The sequence below is a fragment of the Melanostigma gelatinosum genome, assembly GCF_949748355.1.
Source record: "Melanostigma gelatinosum genome assembly, chromosome: 4".
NCBI lineage: Eukaryota > Metazoa > Chordata > Actinopteri > Perciformes > Zoarcidae > Melanostigma > Melanostigma gelatinosum.
In genome coordinates this window covers 23,709,708-23,733,070 of record NC_136637.1, presented here as the reverse complement: position 1 = coordinate 23,733,070, position 23,363 = coordinate 23,709,708, and the positions used below count along the sequence as shown (strand labels likewise).

At 43.5% G+C, this 23,363-nt stretch overlaps 1 protein-coding gene across 2 annotated transcripts in view; it reads right to left on the bottom strand.

Annotated features, from left to right (window-relative positions):
• Positions 1–23,363, bottom strand: part of agbl4 (AGBL carboxypeptidase 4) — a gene marked incomplete at its 5' end in the record, with an annotated part of 232,391 nt that overhangs the window by 5,951 nt on the left and 203,077 nt on the right. For both annotated transcript variants that reach the window (XM_079267619.1, XM_079267620.1), the window contains 5 exons: positions 2,021–2,183; positions 5,305–5,457; positions 16,316–16,427; positions 17,640–17,754; positions 21,175–21,264. In XM_079267619.1, coding sequence (XP_079123745.1) covers positions 2,021–2,183; positions 5,305–5,457; positions 16,316–16,427; positions 17,640–17,754; positions 21,175–21,264 — 633 coding nt within the window. The remainder of the gene's footprint in view (positions 1–2,020; positions 2,184–5,304; positions 5,458–16,315; positions 16,428–17,639; positions 17,755–21,174; positions 21,265–23,363) is intronic.

Here is a 23,363-nt window from a genome sequence, read left to right as displayed (position 1 = left end):
TCCCTGCTGTTTCAGAGAAGACGATTCTCAGCTTGACTAAATGATATAATGAGCTGTTATGTTCTGGGTGACAAGATGAGAGGAAAGGACAGAATGAAGGAGAAAGGAGGACGTGAAAAGAGAGATCAGAAAAACAAATACAGACACACTGAGCATTGCACCTTTTTCTTCCGAGCACCTTCAAACTGTGACAAACGTCTCAGCTGTGAGAAAGGTTACCATTTCAATTTTGGTGGCTACAAGTCACAGCAGTGGAGAAGGAGAGTCAGGAAAGATTAAAGGGTAAGGGCGGCATGTTTTGAAGGTGGTAAGAGTTAGGGCAGAGGTTATTACTCATTTGCCATGTATTAGTCTAAAGGACTGTGTGTGTATGTGTGTGTGTGTGTGTGTGCATCAGGTTAGAAAGGTGGAGGGGGGGGCGTTGAGATGCTAAAGGTCTCTGTTGATGATTTGCACGCTTCATCGAGCTGACTGCTGGGGCGTATAAAGCGACATGGTCGGTTCCTTCAACCTGCCTGACCCCAATCTCCACTCTACACCAGGTCCCTGTGCTGCCTGCCCATCCTGTGGATCCCCTCCTCCTTGTACACATCCCCTTCTCACAGCCAAACACACACACACACACACACCTGGAAAACAAAAAAGATCAAGCAAGTCCTCCCACAAGGGCTGAGTTTTCTTCCAATTTGACCTTCAGATGAAATGTCCCCTCTGCACACACACACACACACACACACACACACACACACACACACACACACACACACACACACACACACACACACACACACACACACACATAGAGGCTGAGACCTGGCTCCACATTTTATTATTATCCTGCTCTGCACCCAGTGCCACCAACTCAAATAAAAACACAGTGGAATTTGTTCATCACAACTGCCAGACATTTGTCTCCTAACCGTAAGCCTAGCTATTTGTCTGTGGCGGTGGTGGTACCCTGTGTATGCACATGCCTGCACTCCAGTCGTGATTCGGGCATCACGACTGGAATGCAAAGACCCGAGATGTTTCTATGAGAAGCATTTAAGGGACGAGAGGGTGTGGAAAACATAAACACACCACATCCCAATACGAGTGACTCTGTATCACTTCAACGAATTTCCAAATATGAACACGTACATTGGACCTGAATGTTACAAACTTTTCACGTGGGTGTGAATTAGAGGGAAATACACACATGGTGAGTCAGAGTGTGCCAGCTCTTAGCACTAGAGGGCACTAGGGCGACGTCTATATCCACCCTCCCCTCCACCTGCAGAATATGTGTAGGGGAGCACATACTTTTCAGATTTTACACTCTCTCTTTCTCCCTCTTCTCACTCACTCTGTCGGTAAGATCAGACCGCCATCGGCCGCTCTCAGGAGCTCTTCAGCCCTGAGAAGGTCAGCTGAAGGAAAACTTCCTCCCATCTGGCTCCATTAACGCACCTGTGACCTTCGGTTCCCGTGACGAATGTAATGTGTGTGCTCCATGTGTGCACGATTGTAGTCGACAGCAATCGACTTCCATTGTTTAACGCAAATCAAAGCCTCAACTGCGCGCACAGACAAACACACAGCATTACGCATTCCAACACAAGCCCCTCTCTCCTCTCTCCTTTGTAAATAAAATCAATAGACGCAGCTATCACATCCCTATTCTGTCACTGCACATCTGTCGCAACAAGAGGCAACAAAAGAGCAACATGGTTTTCTTCAGAGTACACATGACCTGACGCACACAAACTCCCCACCAAGGATTCAAATATTAAGAGAATGACTTCGATGATTACAATTACAATTGGCTTGATTTCAGAGGGAGATGATAACTGCAACGACAATGTGTGTGTGTGTGTGTGTGTGTGTGTTGTTTGAAACAAGGAGAAATGTACAATTAAGAGAGACACATATTCGAACATGAGTGCTGCTCTCTACTCTCTGATATTTTCCTCTTTTGACGAACACACACAGCCATGCAGATGCATGTACACTCACACGGATCATACATGTTGAAGGATACATGTCTCCTCAGTGTACGGCACAGGAGCGGTGCCGCCCGCCGTCATGTAGCTGTAGAAGGACACCTCTAGAGTGTAGCAGTAGGACGTGTCGTCAAGGAGACCACCGAGGAACCGTCTCCCGGTACCGGCCTTCACCATGTCCTTGTTGAAGGACGTGTTGGACTAGAGGGATGCACAAATATAAACAACCACATCTGAGACATTGTGCTGGACTAGTGGTTAGACAGATGACACTTCAGTGAGAGGATTTAAGCTCGAGTATTTGTGTCAGCAAGCATCTTCCCTGTTAAAGCACATTTGTGGAGTCTGGAGAATTTCCCTACGGAGATCATTAGCCCTGACTATGACATATAACCTTAAATACCTCGATGGATCCTGAGTACCTCTATGGAAAGTGTTGTGAGCTTCAAAGGGTACTTGTGTTTCCCAGTTGAAACTTTCCAAAAAATAATGTCTTCTAAAGTCCTTGATAACCTGAACGGCATATTATTTCCTACAGTAAAAGAGAAGAAAAAACACATTCAGCATAAACATATTGCGTTTGTGTTTTTTCGTGTCCCAGTTTACACATCACATAAAAAAACAGTTGTAAACTTCAGAGGAAATAGTTACTGCCAACGTCCAGAGAATCACAAAGCGATTATTGCGTTGGGCAAATCTGCTAAGACCTGTGAAAGTTTCCCTTATCAACAATCTGTGATTGAGGGTTTAAAATGTTGTATGTTGGAAAATTTCAGTTGTTAGAAGCTACTTTAATAATTAAAGGGGCAGTTTGTAGGAATTGGTGGCATCTAGCTGTGTGGTTGCTGAACCACAAATGATGTACACTGGCTTATTTGAACAGATTGACTTCATTCAAAGTCATCACAAAGCTGTAAATGGCTATAGCAGAACAAAGAAAAAGTCCAGTCTATTTTGGGTTTCAGCGTGTCAGCTATACTATATGATGCTGTCTTGGGAAGGGTGTGGAAAAGTTTCCATTCACTGTCACTCCACTCTGCTCTGCTGCAGTGAGCGTTGCCTTGCTGAAATGCAGACTTGGTGGCCACCAGTGGGAGTTTGCCATGATTGTGTTGTGCTGCTGCTGCTGCTGCGCTGGGCTTTAGGTAGTGCTGAATGGGCAGAGGGACAAAAGCACAGAGAGGGAGATGACCCCTGGGCCAGCTGTCACACAAGCAATACAGAGAGAGAGAGAGAGAGAGAGCGAGAGAGAGAGAGAGAGAGAGAGAGAGAGAGAGAGAGAGAGAGAGAGAGAGAGAGAGAGAGAGCGAGAGAGAGAGAGAGAGTTTTACTCATCCTTCGTTACTGCATACCGTATAGCCACTGACAATAAGTGACATTTCCATGCATGTGTGGGTGAACATCCGCCTCTCTGGCGTTTCTCTGTATCCAGGTTGGCACTGGGTGTCAATGGGCAACAAAGGTTATTCTTTATGATGTGTGTAAGTGGCTCTGCTGTGAAATGTCAGCGTCACTGAGAAAACGAAGGTCAGTGACAAGTGACACCGGGCTGAGACGAAATGGTGTCGTGGATAATGTACCTGTATGAAAACGGTTTTATAAGGTTATGCATGTGTGGCTGTGTGGAGGAGCATCACAGTCAGTGAATGGATGGGTTTTTTTCCCACATGCTCTTCTGTTCTTTGCTTCTCTCCTCCATTCATTTCCAATACTTTCATTTCCTCCTTGGTCATCCCCTCCTCCCTGCCCTCAGTCTTCACAGTCCTGTCCAAATAAACCAAGTTTCAGACACCTAACAGGAGGCGTTAGCTCCAACACCTGCACTGCACTGCTCATACAGAATATCCTGGCCTACTTACGGTACAGTCTTGTGCTTTGTCATAATCTTCACTGTGTTTGCTATTTCTGTTCTGCACACACACACAGTATACATGCACATTCATATTAAAGGTAACATGTCAGGGAATCTGTTCTGTACATCTGTAGGATCTCTTCAGACATGCAAGTAAACATTCATGCTGTAGATGTTACTTCACAGACATTTGTTCATATTCTAAGACCTCTTACTTGTTAAATTGGATATACAGTATATTGATAATCCACAGCTTACTTCATACCGTTATTTTGAGGGGGATAGTGTAGATTCTCATACATAATTTCCATTCATATTTTTGCTCCTCAAGAACTTCTGCCACCACTGCTGCTGTTTGGGTACACCAAAACTTTGCATACCTATTCCTGACATTTTACTGTATTCTTTTACATAATTTATACGTTTAAGAAAATATATTGTGGAGTTGAAATCTTCGGGTGTGTGCTTGAGTATTTCCGTTACTCTGTGTTACTAGTTCATTGAACTGAACTGTCAGGGTTGATGAAGTTCAACCCTCCCTTCTTTTACACTCTGCTCAGCTCCTCTCTTAAGTGGTCAAGGTGAGAACCTTGGTGCACAGCTGGAATGGGCTCTTTTCTTCTTCACACATATTACCTCAAATAATGTAACACCTCCTGTGTTTGTACGTGTATGTTTACACTCACATGTGTCAGCTGTGTGCATATGTATTGCTAATTCTACATATATTAGGGGTGTAACGATACGCGTATTCGTATTGAACCGTTCGGTACGAGGCTCACGGTTCGGTACACATGACGAACCGAATACGTTTGAATTTAAAAAAAAAGAAATCTTTAAAAAAAAAAAAAAACTTTATTTAACCAGGTAGTCCCATTGAGATTAAAAATCTCTTTTGCAAGATGGAAGTAACAATACTACATAACATTAAGGAGCATTTTTTGTTTTTTATGCTTATGTGTTGCTAAGAAGACACCCCAGAAGATGGGTCACTCAGGTATAGTTCCATCATTGTTCAAAGTCAAAGAATAACTTCATGATGTTAGTTGTCATGAATAAATATACTTTAAAATCAAGTACATTTCTCTGGCGTTTATAGTTTTCTACTGTACCGAAACGTACCGAACCGTGGCTCCACCGTATCGTACCGAACCGTGAGTTTTGTGAACCGTTACACCCGTAATATATCTATATATATTTTTTACTCACTTTTTTAATCAACACGTTGCCTCTAATCCATGCAGTTACACACATTCACACCTGGGAGCTGCCCAGTGCAACCAAGGATTTCAACTGTTTACCACTAAGAGTGCAACAGTTGGCAATTAAATGCCTCGCTGAACACCAGTAGTTGCCGAGACAAGCTCATGCTCTCTTTCCGAGCGTGGCCCCGGGATTGAAGCTGGGTGAAATTCTGCTTGGCGGCCTGCATATCCGGTGTGTTTGTGTGTGTCTGTTTGCGTGGCTTACAAAGGAGAAGTCTGGTGCATTTTGGCATAACAGTCTGGGGAAGACAGCCTGTCTCTGGACGCGCTCCTCGTCCTCGAACACATTGCCGTACATGAAGCCATTCAGCATGGTGGAGTGGGCGTGAACATCAATGTAGAACTCCAAACTAACTCTCTGATGGAGGAAAAGAGGGAACAGACAGAACGGAGAGAACAGAGGGACAGAGAAACGCACAGACAGAAGATAAGAAAGAAACAGAAGGTTAGTGGGGAAGATGGGAAACCAGTTTGTGCACCGGGATTAAGGCCTTTCTTTACTAAGACTGTGCTGGGAGAGGATTTCCGCCATGACTACATACCCTCCAGACATTGTGGATTGAGTTTGTAATGTCTTTTCTCTGCAGCATACACTGTGTAAAATGGATTTGCCAATTTTGTTTTGTTTTTGTTTCTCTCAACTCTGTAATCACTCAATCTAACACACACACACACACACACACACAGACACACACACACACACACACACACACACACACTTTTATCTTGTGACACAAATAGGGAACTTCCACTGATTTGACTTATCTCCAACTTCTAACTTTAACATGAACTCTGACATGTCTAGATGCAGGACTATCACATACCTGTAGCACCTATTTCAGGTATTCCATGCTCATAAAGGTCTCAGTTTGACAGATCTGACATTGTTACTCCTCAATTCAGCACACATAAGAAATAGCGGAACTGCACATAGCTAGACATAATTAAACCAAATTGAAGATGTTAGTGAGACAGCACCAGGAAAATCTCATTTCAATTGACAGTCGCTATCCAAAGTTGCAGTCTGATATCCATCTATGTATGTCTTGTATCATTTCAGGGTGGAACAAGACAGTCGAGCATATTAATTGCCTTTAGACTTCCAACTAACAGAGTACAATATGCATAATAGCACATACTTGATCGTGTTATGCTATTGTGTAGTGTGGAATTGGGCCATATGTCTAGCAACTCTATGAATGGAATTCACTCACACTCCATCAGTGTAAATGACGCTCTACTTTACATACACCACCATAGAACAATGAAACGAAATTAGATTTTCTTCAGGTTGTTGCACAACGTAAATGTACTACAATACACTGTCCAATGCAGCTGCATGTTATGTAAGATACTTAACGACCTAACCACAGAGCTGTTACATGTTTTTATCTCGCTTGCATTTGAATGTGATGTTGATTGATCTATAATCTTGACATATATCTAACTGTCTAAAAAAGCTGGTGTATTTTTTTTAAACTCCAATCCCAAACCCTAAAGCCGGGTGAAGACGATCAAAAATGACCTCACTTGGCAAAAAATTCTCCTCGCTTCAATGGTCTTAAAGTGGTTGTGACAAGGGCAGAAATACAAGCCCCCTCACCACCAGCAACCAACCCACCCACCCACCCACCCACTCTCACACACACACACACACACACACACACACACACACACACACACACACACACACACACACACACACACACACACACACACACACACACACACACACACACACACACACACACACACACCTTCTGACCCTTAATTCGGGAGCATCACCAACTAGCATCCCTCCTCTCTGCCTCCTCTCTATCTTATCACTCCATTCTGCTCCTGGTTTTATCCTTCCACTTCTTCTTCTTCCTCCTCTTTATCGCCCTCCCGCTTGCTCTGCTCATTACACATTCACCACCACACCTTGTTCCCTGTGGGTCGTAAAGCGGAGAGGAAGGGAAGCATGAGAGGATGGAAAAGGAGAGGGCGCGATATTGGGAGATGAAGGGGAGGGAGAGCAGAGAGAGGGAACAACAAAGACGGACAAAAGACAAAGAGAGAAAACAACGCATGTGGGTTTGTGACTGTGTGTGAGAGAGGTAGAGGAGCAGGGAAGAGCACACAGAAAAACATATAGCGATGGGGGTGCAAAGAGAGAGGAAATAAGTATAAGAGAGAGCAAAAAAGAGAGAAAGACAGAGAGCGATACAGAGAGACATAGAGATGTGTGTCGGGAGGAGTAGAGAGATTGACAGGAGAGAGAGAGAGAGAAAGAGAGAGAGAGGGAAGCGGTGCTTGGGCGGCCCGGGCGACGCAGTGTGCCTGTGTTTGAAATTCCGCTCACAGCCAAAGCAATTTCCTGGCGGTGGCTGTGCTGTCAGCTGCTTGGCTGGCTGGCGGTGAAATATGGTGGCTGGGAGTCGGCCGCTAGCAGCCCCCGACAACCTGATGGATGGAGCCCCAGAGGAGAGGAACAGCAGCAGGAGAAGGTGGAGGAGGAGGGGAGGTGGAAGAGGACGGTATGGGAGGCAGAAACAACAGAAAAACAAACACAAAAAAGAGCAAGAGGGAAAAAAGCAAAATGCAGCCAACTGAGCAGGAGACAGTCTGAGAAATACATAAAGAGACATTAAAGGGAGAGTTAGATAGGGGATGAAAAGAAAGAGGTGAAGGGTAGATGGAGAAAGAGGAGGGAGGGAGGTAGTGAGAGAACTAGACCCAGATCCATTAGGAAGAGGATGGAGGGTGGAAGGAGTTCCAACCAACCAGCCGGGGTCTAGACAAGGGAAACCAGCCTAATAATCACCTCGGCGTCTCCCCTGTGGAGGGCATGGAGGCTGGGAGGAGGGAGAGGAATGGAATTGGAGGGGGGTGATCAACAGTGGCAGATTGCATATAGCAGAGGTTAAGTGGTGGATATGCGTACATTTGGTAGAATACCAGTGAATGACTGATCTGAAAATTCTTTATTTAATTCAGATTTTACTTTTTTATCTCATATAATCAGAATTTCCAAGGGGCTGGATACATTACATGGCCAAAAGTAAGTGGATACAAATTACACTCGTCTGTGATTGTTGAACATCTCATTTCAAAACCACTGATGTTAAAATGCTGCGCATAATCTATTTTTTTGCTGCTTTGCTGGCATTGAATTTGTGAGGTCAGACACTGATTTTTGGCAATGTTTGATGGGGTTGAGGTCAGAGTGCAGGCCATGGGGTCCTCCCACGCCAAACTTTGAAATGGAGTTGAAACGATTGGTCTAATCACAGATTGTGCCAATCCACTGAGGGGAAAACACAGATTCAGTCACATTCATACATGTTATCCAAGCCACCTGACATAGATCTTTATCTTCATCGAGAGAGAACACGCACAGAAAGAAGGTGAAGGACCTAAAGCCTCATCTTGTTCGTTCCCTGTCCTCATTCTAACCCAAGAATGTTTCTCCTTCACTGCTTGTGAAGGACAGCGGAGGAGCAGCAGTAACAGCGATGGAGCCCCCACAATGTCATGTCCAGGCTTTCTACAATATTCAGTTAATGCACTGTCAATCAAACTGAGACGGTTCTGAAGGCCCGACCACTGTGATTGATGCTTCAATTAACGACCCGCTCCGACCTCCAGAATTGTTCATTTGAAATTGTAATTAAGCAATTAGGGGCAATTAAGAAACAGAGACTGGCGAATGAAAGTCAGAAGACAATTTGAGAGAGCGAGAGAGGGAAACAGAGAGGGAGAGCAAGCTGTCCAAATTAAACCTCTCAGAGAGAAACAAAAGAGCCATCTCGCTGCAGAAACTCCAGGGAACTCTCAACTTGTGGTGAACTTGTGGTGAACATAGCGGCCGCAAACAGTTTCGTGTAAAACCTAGAAGGTCAACTGAATGAATTTTGTCAGACAAGTACTTATCTGCTGCATATTAATTAGAGCAGGGTACAGTGAGGGCCGTAAATGCCGGGCTTATCTTTACACGGAAAGGAAAAGGAGCTGATTGAAGCAGGATTACAAGCTCCTGAATAAAGCTCCTGGCATCAGCAGCATATATACCTTTTGAGGAGAAGGGAAACTGCTGCTTGTTCAAGAGAAGAAAGATTAACTTACTCGCCATGTGATGCACATTATACAACACTGAAATATTGCCTATAAAGCCTGTGGGAGGAGTGACCGGATTGTATCTGTTGTAGCTAGCTCGATCATTTAGCCAATGCTTGTTTCACAAGTTGGTAAAGCCATAAATATGCATTTTATGACTACATACATGATATCGGGCTAAAAGACTGAGGCTAAAGCTGCATGTTTTACATTAAAGATCAGCATCCTCACCACGGATGTTGATCCACGTGGCATTAAATGCAGCTGACCTTGTATGAAGCACTGTGTTGGGTTAAGAACATATTGTAAACAGAATAGTGGGCCGGACATGTAAACATTTGCAGTTCATGTTAAAGAAGACAAACACACTTTACTTAAAAACCAAACCACTATCCTAACTCTAGCCCAATTCACAACACTTCAACAAGTGGAGAAATAGTTATGGCTAGTTATGAAATAGTTAAACCTCTCATTCACAATGCAATGACTGATGAAGTGCTCTTGAGCAAGGTACTTTTCCAGTGGAGCCACTATAGGTGTGAATTTGTGACACTGTGTGAGCATCGAACATTTATACAGAGTCAAACATTCCCACAAAATAATACAAGGAAAGAAAAACTCAAAAGTCATTTCACTTATAGACTTTAAAACTCGATCCGACATTTCATTCGTTAGAGAAGCCCATCCAGGTCACAGGGGCACATGGTTACTGACCCTGTGATGATGCAGCAGTGACAGAACATGGCCAATGGCGTGACCTGCTTCATAGATGGGAGTAGATGACACAAAACTCTCTATCCGTCTGTCTCCGTCTCTCTCATTGTCTCCCCCCCCCCCCCCCCTCCCCCCTCTGTACTGTGCTCTCAAATTGATGGCGGTATTTGTCTGTTTATGAACACAGAGGTGACTTGTAATCAGCCTGAACGCGCGCACGCAGCCCTGTGCTTCGGGCCTGTTAGTGCCATATAAGCTGCCACATCTGTTGGGAAGGCCTGCCAGGAGAACAGGTGAAGGAGAATAAAAGGAGGTTGATCGGTACAGACAGGAATAGGTGGTGAGGGACAAAAACAGCAAAGAGGAGCAAGAGGGGAGGTATTGAAAAAAAATCATTTGAACTATTATGTACAAAAATTAAGATAAGGTAAAAGCCTGTGACCTAAGTTGATAAAATGCATACAAATTGCCAGCGTGCGAGAGCTTCATCTGTATCTTTCCTGTGAAAAGCAGACAATTCTGCTTCCAATGGAGTGAGAATAAAAAGAGGGCCGGTGGAGAGATTGAAACGCTGCGGGGATGATGGGGGTAAAATTGGCCTAAAATGGCAGAAATGGATCAGAAATTGTCGGCTGACACCAGAGGACAACTCGCATGGAGACAGACAGTGAGGGAGAGAAAGAGACACAAAAAGCACACACAGAGATCTCCTGATTCACACATACAGTGGAATGCAAACGTGACTGTTGGACATGAAAGAGAGAGAAAGTGAGTGAGACTGTAGGAGAGGGCTTTAGGGTGCATTCCAGGTGCAAAATTCATCTAGGTGCTGTGACCGGACCTATTACATTTGTTTCAGAAATTCATTTTCAAATATTATAAAGGTCAAAAAGAAACCAAGCCAACAATGACCTCTTTGTCATCCGTAACAAATTATCCAAAATGGCAGTGTCAAATTGGTGGGGATATGTCGGCCAGTGATGAATGCTTCTGGTAATCAGCCAATCAAATCGGATTCTTCTCCTGCGTTTGATAAATGAGCTAGAAAAGCAACGCTTTAGGAAGGAGATGGGTCCATTTGTTTCTTTGGCCTCTTTTCCTTTTCTTCTCCCTCTCCATTTCTCTCTTTTCAAAACAAACAACAGGGTAGCTTGGGAACAGATTATAGCTCCTTGCATCACTGACTCTTTCAGCCATTTTCCCTGCTGACCAATGTTCAGCTGCAGATGGTAAATGATGGAATTTCATGAAACAGCTTGAGCAAGCTTGCCTTCAGATGGATGGAGAGGAAGTTAGCCAGTTTATGAACGTATATTTAGTTGCAATTCACACAATTGCTGTAGTTGATCACGCCTTTATTTTACATTTCACATTGTATTTATTATGTGAAAATATGTGAAAGATCCATTTAAAGCTGCAATAAGCAATTTTGGACCACCGGGAGCGGAAAAAGAAATAAAGTCAGGAACAGAACTTTGATTTACGATCAGCTTAACATCTGCTCCTATGGTTCACATGGTGGCAAATCATTGCTCTATTACACGACCAGTAGACACAATGAAACACGAGCATCCCAGCGGAGTCCTCTTACTTGTCACCTGATGAACGTAAGCTCATATACACTCCAACTGGCCAACTAACGCCTAAACCACCTGGATCTCTTAGGTTGCTTAAATAATAAGTCTCTACCACAGCGTTGAGTTTTCCTTGTTTTCCTCTTCGAATTTTTACCCTTTCACGTGAGTTTTCAGTCCATGAAAGTTAATTGTTAGTTCATTTTGGTTGCCGAGAAATGTCGTAGTCAGCGTTTGGTTGTACTTAGCTCCACCCTCCTGTGCCACACAAAAAAGCAAGATGGCGACGGCCAAAATGCCAAACTCGAGGCTTCAAAACCATAGTCCACAAACCAATGGGTATTCCACTTATTGCAGTGGGTACATCCCCTATATTCACTCTATGGTTGATCCTTAGTGAGAGCGGCAGCACTGGTGACTCTTTCAGATCAACTTCAATCAATGTCCAAGTAAAAAAAGTAAAATGAGCAAAGAATTTCAAACACAGGCAGACAATTTGGTACACATGTGACATACACCATATCGAATTTATCATTTGTACTACAACAGAGTACTTAAAGTATAAAGCTGGGACCATTTCATTTCTTTCTTATGATTAACAAATCCCACAAAAAGGCAAAAAAACAACAATATGTCTCTCCTAATACTTTCCGAATCAGTTGAAATCTACTTCACCTTAAAATGTTTAAAACGTTTAAAACATCTTTTAAAAAATGTTAAATAATCTCAAAATATAAAGCAGCTGCACTGTTGTCAGCGCCCACTACTCAAACGCTAGTTATTAATGCATTTGTCAGCCTGTCTTGAATGCGAATGGCGCTGACCATGAATTGCCATCATTTTCAACCACTATCTGCCTCGTCTCAAGGTTGGATTCACAAAAGACATTGCGTTAAAGATATTACAGAGCAAACACGGCCATGAAGTTTTTCAGACATCATTTACCCTTTTTTGCAGAGGCAGAAGGAAAAAAATATTTGTTTATAAAATAACCTTATTTTTCCTTAATTTCTTACTTGTTTTTTTGTCATATATTTAAAAAAATGACATGTGGGGAGCTTTATTCATTTATTCTTCATGACTGTTATTGCATCCTGTCACTGCAACCCATAATAAATGAGTTTGAGCAGAGCCTGCCGATGCCTTCACCGGCTACAATCACTGCTGCCATGATCACCGGAAAGTCTGGGCGTGACACCTTTTATCAGAGAACTTCAGTTACCACTTACTCACTGAAGACACTATTAATTTCACTCTAACTGCATGTGGCTATTGGCGCTGATCTTTAGGAATTGGACTATTTTTGCAGGGAGGCTCATTTGCATAGAAACATATGCATGCCACCTTATTTGAATATGTGCGAATAGCACCAAGATGCTATTTGCTTGGCAGCGCTGTTAGGGGTGCATTTCAACCTTTGCGGGTGCTTTCTTTTGGTCTTATTTGAGCAGGTTTAGCAGTGGCAAAAGCCACACAATCCTTGAATTCGCCCCTCAGTTTGCTCCTCATCCACCCCATGTGTAGGCTTTGACTTAATTTCCTCTGAAGGGGGAATATATAACATCTTCATTTACAAACTCTCCTTAGACTGAATGTTGTGAGGAGTGACGAATGTATGTATTTGATGCCAAACTGTAACTGTAAATACTCTGTATTAATATATTTACACAACTGTTCCAAGTGAGCTGGCTGATGGAAATTTAAGTCACTGATTTTAAAACATAATTTCATGTTCAGGACAGTGTTTGTATGAACACTAGTGAGTGCAAATGTTCTGAGTAGTGTTGAATTTAGATACAAATATTTTTCAAATAAAGGTTTCCAGCCGTCAATAGCAACGCAGCTTAGATTGCTCCAGCAACAAGCTTTGATTTAAATGGCACTTGTCTCAGAACTCGCAGCCAGTTATTGAAGTCATTGCCTGAACAGAACAAGGAAGTTATTTTCCCCAGCAGAAAGAGAGTGCTGCTGACTTCACAATGATGGAGAATCACTTTGGAGTGAGGAGGGTGTCTGTCACAAGAATGGTTGATGGGGTTTCAAACTGAATGGGCTCCTTTGTGCAAGGGAGGGCAATGTGACTTTGAATTATGATGCTTTATGCACAAAACTGTGGGTATCTAAAGGAGTAAAGAAGTCGTGGTGATTGACAAAAAGGAATGGTCAGATTTATGTACATAAAGGCACAAAGAAACGTTCCACTGCACCTTGAATTCAATTAGCGTTCACAATCTGCGTTGGTTTTACTAAAGTGAAGAACATCCCTAAAGATTACTTCAGGGATAGACTTACAAACACTGAACACAGATTTTAGTCTTGACAGAAATAACTCAGTAAGCACAGCAGACAACACACTGTAAAGACTGTTGTTAGAGTTGTAGTACTCGGCAATCACTCAAATCATGCGAGAGCATGAACTCATGTGGTAAGACGCGTCTAGAGATGCACTTCTACTGTTTCTGCTGTGTACCAGGATATTCCGTCAAGCTTTATGATCTACAGGGGAGGCTAAGTACAATCACGGTACATTTTAGATTCTAAAGTAAGGGTCGTGGTTAGGTTATGGTTTACTTATCAGGTTATAATTATCCACTATGTTGCTCTGAAAAATACATTTTATGTGTGATAAATCTTGAATTCATCAGGTATCATATCAATATAAACAGGAAGCATTGAAACATAATCACAGTCTCATGCCTACCACCACATTTAGCTTAGAAATGAAAGCTGTAACTACAAAAGACGACGACAACCGTGGTGGTGTTTTGTTATTTCTTTGCAAGAGAAGGATTAATGCAATGTGTTGTGAATGGAGTAAAACAGTTTACTCTGACCATACAGATCTACCTTTACAACAATGACAAAACAGGGCTGCTAATAAAGCTATTTAACGAGCTTGTGGCGTCCAGCCACTTGCCAGCCACCTGTTTGAGCGACTCACAGCATCTGTGGGAACTGTTCGCTACACTTTAGGCTGGATACCTGAATAGCATTTCAGATGCATCAACATCATTAAGTATAGGCTACTGTCTTTCTCTGGCAAGTGAGTTTGGTTAACGTGTCCGTGTTTGATCCAAGACTACCAACCTCTTACTTACAAACTCCAGTTTTTGCACAATTGTAGGGTACAGAAGGAAAAACCTCCTGAAAATGGACAATGACCTCCCATTACAGCTTCCTCTCAGTCTCCTAGTTTTTAAACAGATGACCACACTGAGTTAGCGGTTAGTAAATGGGCCACTGTAGCTGCGGCTGATCTTCTGTTAATGGAGTCCTCCAGCAGAGCCCTCCAACCCTGGTAGCCTCATTAGACCCTATGCCCGCTGTGTGAAATGAGCATGAATGGAGGGCAGCAGCACAGAGCCTCCTGGCTGCAGAGTTGGCATTGAGATTGGCATCTGGGAGCCCCAGACATGAGTAGTGTGTCTGATGGGATTAACTGGCTGTGGCGAGAGAGAGACAGAAGAGGAGATGTTGTCCAAGCCTCCAAATTAACTCTGCAAGACTAAAGGCAATCGTCAGGAAAAAGGGGGGGGGGGGCTACAGGAGTGCTGGTGGGATGGTTACCAACAGCGAAGGAGAAGGGATGGGAGGCATCTGACCAGCGGGAGTGGACTTTGGAAACATATGGCCCAATACTGTGTTGACTGGAGGCTGCAATCACCCAGCCAAACGCAAAGTCACTGTGGTGGCGATTAAGAAACCTTTATTAGGCTATAGGAGACTCAATATATGCCAGGGTATATATATATATACACATACTTTATATACAAGCAATGACTCAGTGGTTTGCTTGTGGCCTTTTACTATGAAGCAATGTCTACTCATGAACTCTTGGCCTGAAGAGGTAAGATAAGAAAAAAAAAATCACAAGAAAAGATTGGTTAAAAGTTTGCAAAATAAATATAACTGTGTTTTGTTTTCCTACCCCTGCAATCATGTTGTGACCTCTTAGATTCATCCCCCGACCATCGAGAGGGTCTCAACCCCAAGGTTTGGAACCGCTCCTCTATATAATGGTGTGATATGCATCTTAGAGACAAAAAAATACCTATGCTGGCAGGGGACACTTTCACTTGAGAACATCTGTTTGTATGTGTATATTGCAGTATTCTCGTTGTGTGATGAGTGAGTGTTTTTATGTGTATGTGTCTGTTTGCTCAGGATGCGTATGTGTGTGTTTGCGCGTGCGAGCGTGTGTGAATGACAGCCATGAGTGGATCATCCTGCCATGACAGAGTCTATCGATCAGAGTGTCAGCGCCGGGGGAAAAGGTTAATCTGCCCGATGCCAGCCCCGCGCCTCACCCCATCTCTGGCCTGCCCTGCATCCCGCCCCGGCCCGCTCCCTCTCTTATCAGGATTAGAGGAGTGTACAAAAGGGCAGAGTATTCCCAGGATACACACTGACCTTCAGTAATCCCACCAACCTGCTTATAATTAACATCAGGAACAAAGAGAAAAATCCCTGGCCTGCCTCTGACACGTTCCTCTGACTGAAAGACTAAAACTGTAGAAGGAAAAAGTTACAGTAGAGTCAGAGACTGAAAGCATAGACTTGCTTCAGCAGTGTGTTTTGAATGGCCAGGAGAGCCAAGCTGACATTCTAGAGGTGCTGACTTGCCTATCCCTGCTCCCCAGTGCAAAAACCCTGAACACAGATTGGAGGAACATGCTGAACCAAGCAGGGAGGCAGAAAACTGTTCTTGGGACCAGCAGACATTACTATGGTGAAGGAATGTTGAGCACAGTATGGAGGACATTTGTGCATTTGTGTGTGTGTGTGTGTACATGTGTGTGTGTGTGTGTGTGTGCACGCTTGCTCGCTCACCGGGTCTTGGTTCATCTGCACTATGAGTTGTTTGACAGCGTGCAGCGTGGGTTGGGCCCACGGAGAGGGATCCTGCCAGTGGCGATTCAGGTCGAAACCCATCAGAGAACACCTGTACACACACACACACACACACACACACACACACACACACGCACACACACGCACACACACTCACACACACTCACACACATGCACACAGCTTTAATGAAAAACTACAATGTGGTCCGCCTTACAAAATATATTGCAAATGATTAAAGGCACCCTGCAGAGTTTCTGACCACTTGTGGCGCTGTGGAGCAAGTTTGTATTAATAAGCAAATACATTCACCGACAAATGCAAGGAAGAAGAAGACTGTTAGAAAACAAATGTGAATGTAAATATCCCTGTGTCCACAATCAGTGCCTCATTCACTCATTCAGACACTGGTAGTTTATTCCAGAGTGGTGTATCAAGATCACAGACTTGTTGTCATGTGTATCTTCAACATTTAAGCACTTGGTAATCGTACAGGAGTTACTGATCCTGTGGCGCATCTGTGCAGAGCAGCCAGCCGTGAACAAAATACTCATCCCAGGTTAACTGACATTGATTCTTTGCTCTGCATGTATCCATTTCAGTCTGCTCTGCACTGCATCCTGCAGGGAAGGTTGGGTGGAAGGTTGTGTGTCTGTGTGTGTGTGTGTGTGTGTGTGTGTGTGTGTTCATGTGTGAGAAAGAGATGCATGCATGTGTATAAATGAGCATGTGTGATTGGTGAGCTGAGGACTATCACTATTCACGCTCTGCCAATACACTGCTCATCACCACTCAATGTGAAAGCAAGCTAATGAAAATAGCCTTCATGCAGTCACCAATCACAGTCAGCAATATTATAGAGATTGAAAATTCCCTGTAAATATTTGTGGTGGCAGTGACAAACCCCCACCACCAGATGGCCCTCACAAACACACTGGGAGCAGGCTGCCGATGCTTATCTCAGTGTGCATTAGTATTCCTGGGGCTGAGCCGATTCAGTAAAAGGCAATTATGAAGAAGGGAAAGAGAAGAGAGGAAAATAAAGGAGAGGAGGCGGATGCCCACAGAGCTGCGGCAATAGTGTTAAAACAGAGGATGGACAGAGATACTGGCAGAGAGAACAGCCCTACAGCTAAATACTATCTCCTAACAAATGCACTGCTGTGAGCTATATGAATTCATTAAGCTCCATAAAGATGGAGTTAAGAGAATACAATCCCACGTAGGGTTTAAAACAATGTAATGTGGGAATTCAAGGCAACAAAAGGATGCATCCAAATGAAGAATTAAAATATGTTTGTGTACCTGTAGTTGCCCAGGTAGACTCCATCAGGATTTAGCATGGGGACGATCTTGAAGATCACATGATCTCTGAGGATCTGAGCCACAGGATGCTGGCTTACCAGGAAGTCGATCACACCTATCAAACACACATACATAAATCCACTCACACAAACCCGCATAGAGGGAGATAGACTTGAAAGGAAGACCGAAGACGGGCTGGCAGTTAATTGAGTTTTGAGAAACAAAAGGAGAAGGAAGGACAGCGAGGGGGCATCGTCAGAATCGGGGGAGGAATAGGAGATGTCAAGCCTAAATCGATACAAATGGAATGGAGCTGACGGCGCTGGAAAAACAGACAGCACACAGCGGGCTAGAAACCAACTCCTCTGATTCATGATGATGCACACACGCGTTGAAATACACTTACACACAAACTGAGGCGTGGATTACACAGATAGATAGACAGATAGATAGACAGATAGATAGACAGATAGACAGATAGATAGACAGATAGATAGATAGATAGATAGATAGATAGATAGATAGATAGACAGACAGACAGACAGACAGACAGACAGACAGACAGACAGACAGACAGACAGACAGACAGACAGACAGACAGACAGACAGACAGACAGACAGACAGACAGACAGACAGACAGACAGACAGACAGACAGACAGACAGACAGACAGACAGACAGACAGACAGACAGACAGACAGACAGACAGACAGACAGACAGACAGACAGACAGACAGACAGACAGACAGACAGACAGACAGACAGACAGACAGACAGACAGACAGACAGACAGACAGACAGACAGACAGACAGACAGACAGACAGACAGACAGACAGACAGACAGACAGACAGACAGACAGACAGACAGACAGACAGACAGACAGACAGACAGACAGACAGACAGACAGACAGACAGACAGACAGACAGACAGACAGACAGACAGACAGACAGACAGACAGACAGACAGACAGACAGACAGACAGACAGACAGACAGACAGACAGACAGACAGACAGACAGACAGACAGACAGACAGACAGACAGACAGACAGACAGACAGACAGACAGACAGACAGACAGACAGACAGACAGACAGACAGACAGACAGACAGACAGACAGACAGACAGACAGACAGACAGACAGACAGACAGACAGACAGACAGACAGACAGACAGACAGACAGACAGACAGACAGACAGACAGACAGACAGACAGACAGACAGATAGATAGATAGATAGATAGATAGATAGATAGATAGATAGATAGATAGATAGACAGACAGACAGACAGACAGACAGACAGACAGACAGACAGACAGACAGACAGACAGACAGACAGACAGACAGACAGACAGACAGACAGACAGACAGACAGACAGATAGATAGATAGATAGATAGATAGATAGATAGATAGATAGATAGATAGACAGACAGACAGACAGACAGACAGACAGACAGACAGACAGACAGACAGACAGACAGACAGACAGACAGATAGATAGATAGATAGATAGATAGATAGATAGATAGATAGATAGATAGATAGATAGATAGATAGATAGATAGATAGATAGATAGATAGACAGACAGATAGATAGACAGATAGATAGATAGACAGACAGACAGACAGATAGATAGATAGATAGATAGATAGATAGATAGATAGATAGATAGATAGATAGATAAGACAGATAGATAGATAGATAGATAGATAGATAGATAGATAGATAGATAGATAGATAGATAGATAGATAGATAGATAGATAGATAGATAGATAGATAGATAGATAGATAGATAGATAGATAGATAGATAGTAGATCGATATATAGTCGATAGTAGATAGACGGATAGACAGGTAGAGCGGTAGATAGATAGACAGACAGACAGACAGACAGACAGACAGACAGACAGACAGACAGACAGACAGACAGACAGACAGACAGACAGACAGACAGACAGACAGACAGACAGACAGACAGACAGACAGACAGACAGACAGACAGACAGACAGACAGACAGACAGATAGATAGATAGACAGACAGACAGACAGACAGTAGATAGATAGATAGATAGATAGATAGATAGATAGATAGATAGATAGATAGATAGATAGATAGACAGACAGACAGACAGACAGACAGACAGACAGACAGACAGACAGACAGACAGACAGACAGACAGACAGACAGACAGACAGACAGACAGACAGACAGACAGACAGACAGACAGACAGACAGACAGACAGACAGACAGACAGACAGACAGATAGATAGATAGATAGATAGATAGATAGATAGATAGACAGACAGATAGATAGCCCTTTACCCCACCTCTATGTATCAGACCCTTCCTCACAAACGCCACCTCTACACCTCGTTAATGTTAATGGTCCTTTCTCAGTCTGCCTCACTGACTCAGAGTAGTGGTTAGGGACCACCGCTAAAGGTAAGGCCGTGCTCTCCGTCCCTTTATCGCACCAGCCCTCCCCCTTCCGACCGGCTCCCTATAAACATGGAAGTGGGACCCAGAAGGAGCGAACCTGCCCACTCACCTCAGTATGAGCAGGAGAAAGGGAGCTAAAAGTCATTAAATCCTGCTAAAACTGTTGTTCTGCACAAGGAGACAATTTCCCAAAGGTTCTCAGTTTTCAAACTGTTTTATTAGTTTTGAGACAAAGCAACCCCATCATATCCTCAGATTGTATTTCATAAGATACAATATAGCGGCACAGGTTCTTGTATCTATTCCTGTAACACTCAGACATCTACGGTTTAGTTGTGGAGCATATGTCTTAATGATGAATTAACAAGGAAAAATTTCATATATTCAAGTAGACGTGCGTACTGTATGTTTATGAGAAAATGAAAGGTGTGCTCCTTGTGTTCAGTGTTATACCTGATATACTCTGTTTACTGAGCATGGGGAGTACTGAGCGCTTTAACAAAACGTTGTATAATGTGACCTGTGGCTCTGAAGGGAGCTTTCTAAAGTTTGAGAAAACTGCCCTGATGATGTCTACAGAAATCTGTCTGTTTTATGGTGTCCTTGTATCATGACGTGAAAAAGAGGTTATTCAAAACAATTAAACAACAGGGATAATTTTTGTGAAAGAAAAGATGGTCCCTATCCCATTGCACTAACTAGCTTGCTGTTTGTAAATTACTTCATCAGCTAATTACGAAACAACCAACGCCAGATCCATGCCGCGTGGCTAAGTTACAGCTAGCTGGCTAACCTTAGCTTAGCTTACGGCTAGCTAGTGAGTAGGTAGCGGTCATTAGTGATACACCTTTGCTTTGTAATCAGTCCACAGAAGAAAGTCAGGGAAATGTCTCCGTTTTTTAGTTACGTCACAATCTCTTTACACGTTGACAATGCAAAGTGGACAATACAAAGTAATTAATAACTCTACATGAATGGGTAGTTTATATATTTTAGGTTACTGTTCTGTATCATATATTTTGTATAAGAACATGTATATTACATCTTAAACACCCCATATAAAGCGCGACCGAACATTTAAACTTTACCTTGACAAATAAAGGAGGCAGGAGACTCTCCAGGGTGAACACGAGATGTAAGAAAGACCAGCTTCTTCTCCCGCTCTGGATCCAGATGTTCTGCTGGGGGAGGGAGGAGAGAGAGAGAGAGAGAGAGAGAGAGAGTAAAGGTGAAAAGAAGAGTAAAGACAGAGGGAGAAAGAGGTCATGTTGTTAATGCACAAAGTTCTAGATGTGTAGACAGCAATTCTAAATCTTCTCAGTTTCAGATAAGACTAAAATATGAGGCCATTATCATAGTATCAGAGAGATCATAAGTCACCCATTATAGTCCAGTGTGAGAGGCTGGCTGAAAACACACACTGACCCGGCCGTCCATTTTTTGCCAGACACACATGAATCAAACATCAAACCAACACAGGGCACAGAATATTCAACTGGGCAAGGTGAATTATACATCTACAGAGGCCGGGATCAGGTGTGACCTGATAGAGGTCTTCTTTGATGTGAGTCTTCAGGTCTGGCTGAAGACTTCTTTCTGGCTAGACACTTCTCCACTCCTGCTCTTTTAATCTGTTGAACAGATGAGTTGGACCATGGAGACTTCTCATTTCCAATCACTCAATTGGTGGATATTTGCATTAATGATGCTCCACGGAGCTTTTAACATACTTGTCAAACCTGAAAATGTTCAAATCGAGAGATTTTCCAAAGCAAAGTGCTAGGTCGTGGATTCTTACCTCAAGTCAATACATTAGATGTGAGTGAATAAATGTAAAACTTCTCATTACAAGAGAATAATCTCAACTGTTTCCACATTTTATTTGACACCTGCTGTGGTGAAATGTTAACCTCTTATATCACCGTAGGTATTTTGAGGATTCTCGCTCACATTCCCCAAATACTGAACAATAGACAGACTAAATAACATGAAAACAAACAGTCCACTCTGCGTTCCCAGCAGTTGGCAAAGTTGAAAACCACACCGGTCAAATATTTGCTGTTTTCTTGGCCAGTGTTTTCCCTCTAATCTGCTGTAGCTAATGGATGAAAGTGATTGCGTGCCTCATCACTATACACAAACTTAATATCTTATTGATTCCTCCACCCACTTCTGCTGAGCAAACAAAATGCTAATTAGCAACAGGCTATGCACCTTTCCTTCTTCTTAATTCCAATTCAGCCTCACAGCAGTGTGTTGTGTGTGTGTGTGTGTGTGTGTGTGTGTGTACATGGTGTGTCAGTTTGAGTGGTTAGGGGTCGTAAACAAACAAAAAAAAGCGTTGTTCCATTTAAGTACTCTCCCTCTGATTTTATTTCGCTTTCCTCTCCCTCTGCCCTTCACAGAGACAAATGGCTTTGCCATTCAGGAGTCTCCGTGGAGCCGGGCGGGCCGTTTGTTGTAAATGTGAGTGCTTGCGGTTTGGCCGGCCGCTGGGTGCTCGGTGGCTGTGAAATTCCATCACTTAGAAATTCTACTTTGGCCTCGACCCCAGGCCACCACTACAGCTCCTGATACAAGAACCCCACACACACACACACACACATTGCAGTGCAAAGCTGCAATCACGAAAGAAAAAAACAAAACATGGACTGATATAAACACAGCCTTTCTCCCGACAGTAAAACCAAGAACCCAGAAAGTTGAGAACCAGAGGCAGCTGCCAAGGTCCCGACTGTCGGGGAATTCAACCATCGTGGCCACGCTACATTTAGTCTCAGTGCTAGTGTGCCCTTGCTGCTTCATCAAAACAATCTCTTACAGCAGGCTCCTGGAGCTTACAATGGATTCACTGTTTATACATAGTTGTGTCAGTGTGTGTGTGTGTGTGTGTGTGGGACTATGTCTCCTCAGGGCTCTCACAAATGCTCCCAGAGTAGTTGTTGTGTGTCTGTATCTCTGCATCCTTCTGTATCTGGCTGTGCTCAGCCAAGCATTGCATGGCAAGGCAAGGCAAGTTTATTTGTACAGCACAACAACAATGTAATTCAAAGTGCTTCACATAAAACCATTAAAAGCATTTTGTGCTACCATTGTAGCACAAAATGAAGTCCTGCTATTCTATAGGCACCCCAACGCCCAGAGGGAACCAGAACCATACCAACGAGCGTAGCTCGGCTGTACGTTAGGCAAAAAAATTGGCTCGGGTGTGGGTGACATATAACATGAAGGTTGGGGTCAAGTTATGGTTCAGCCCGGCGCTGCAGCAGCATCTCCC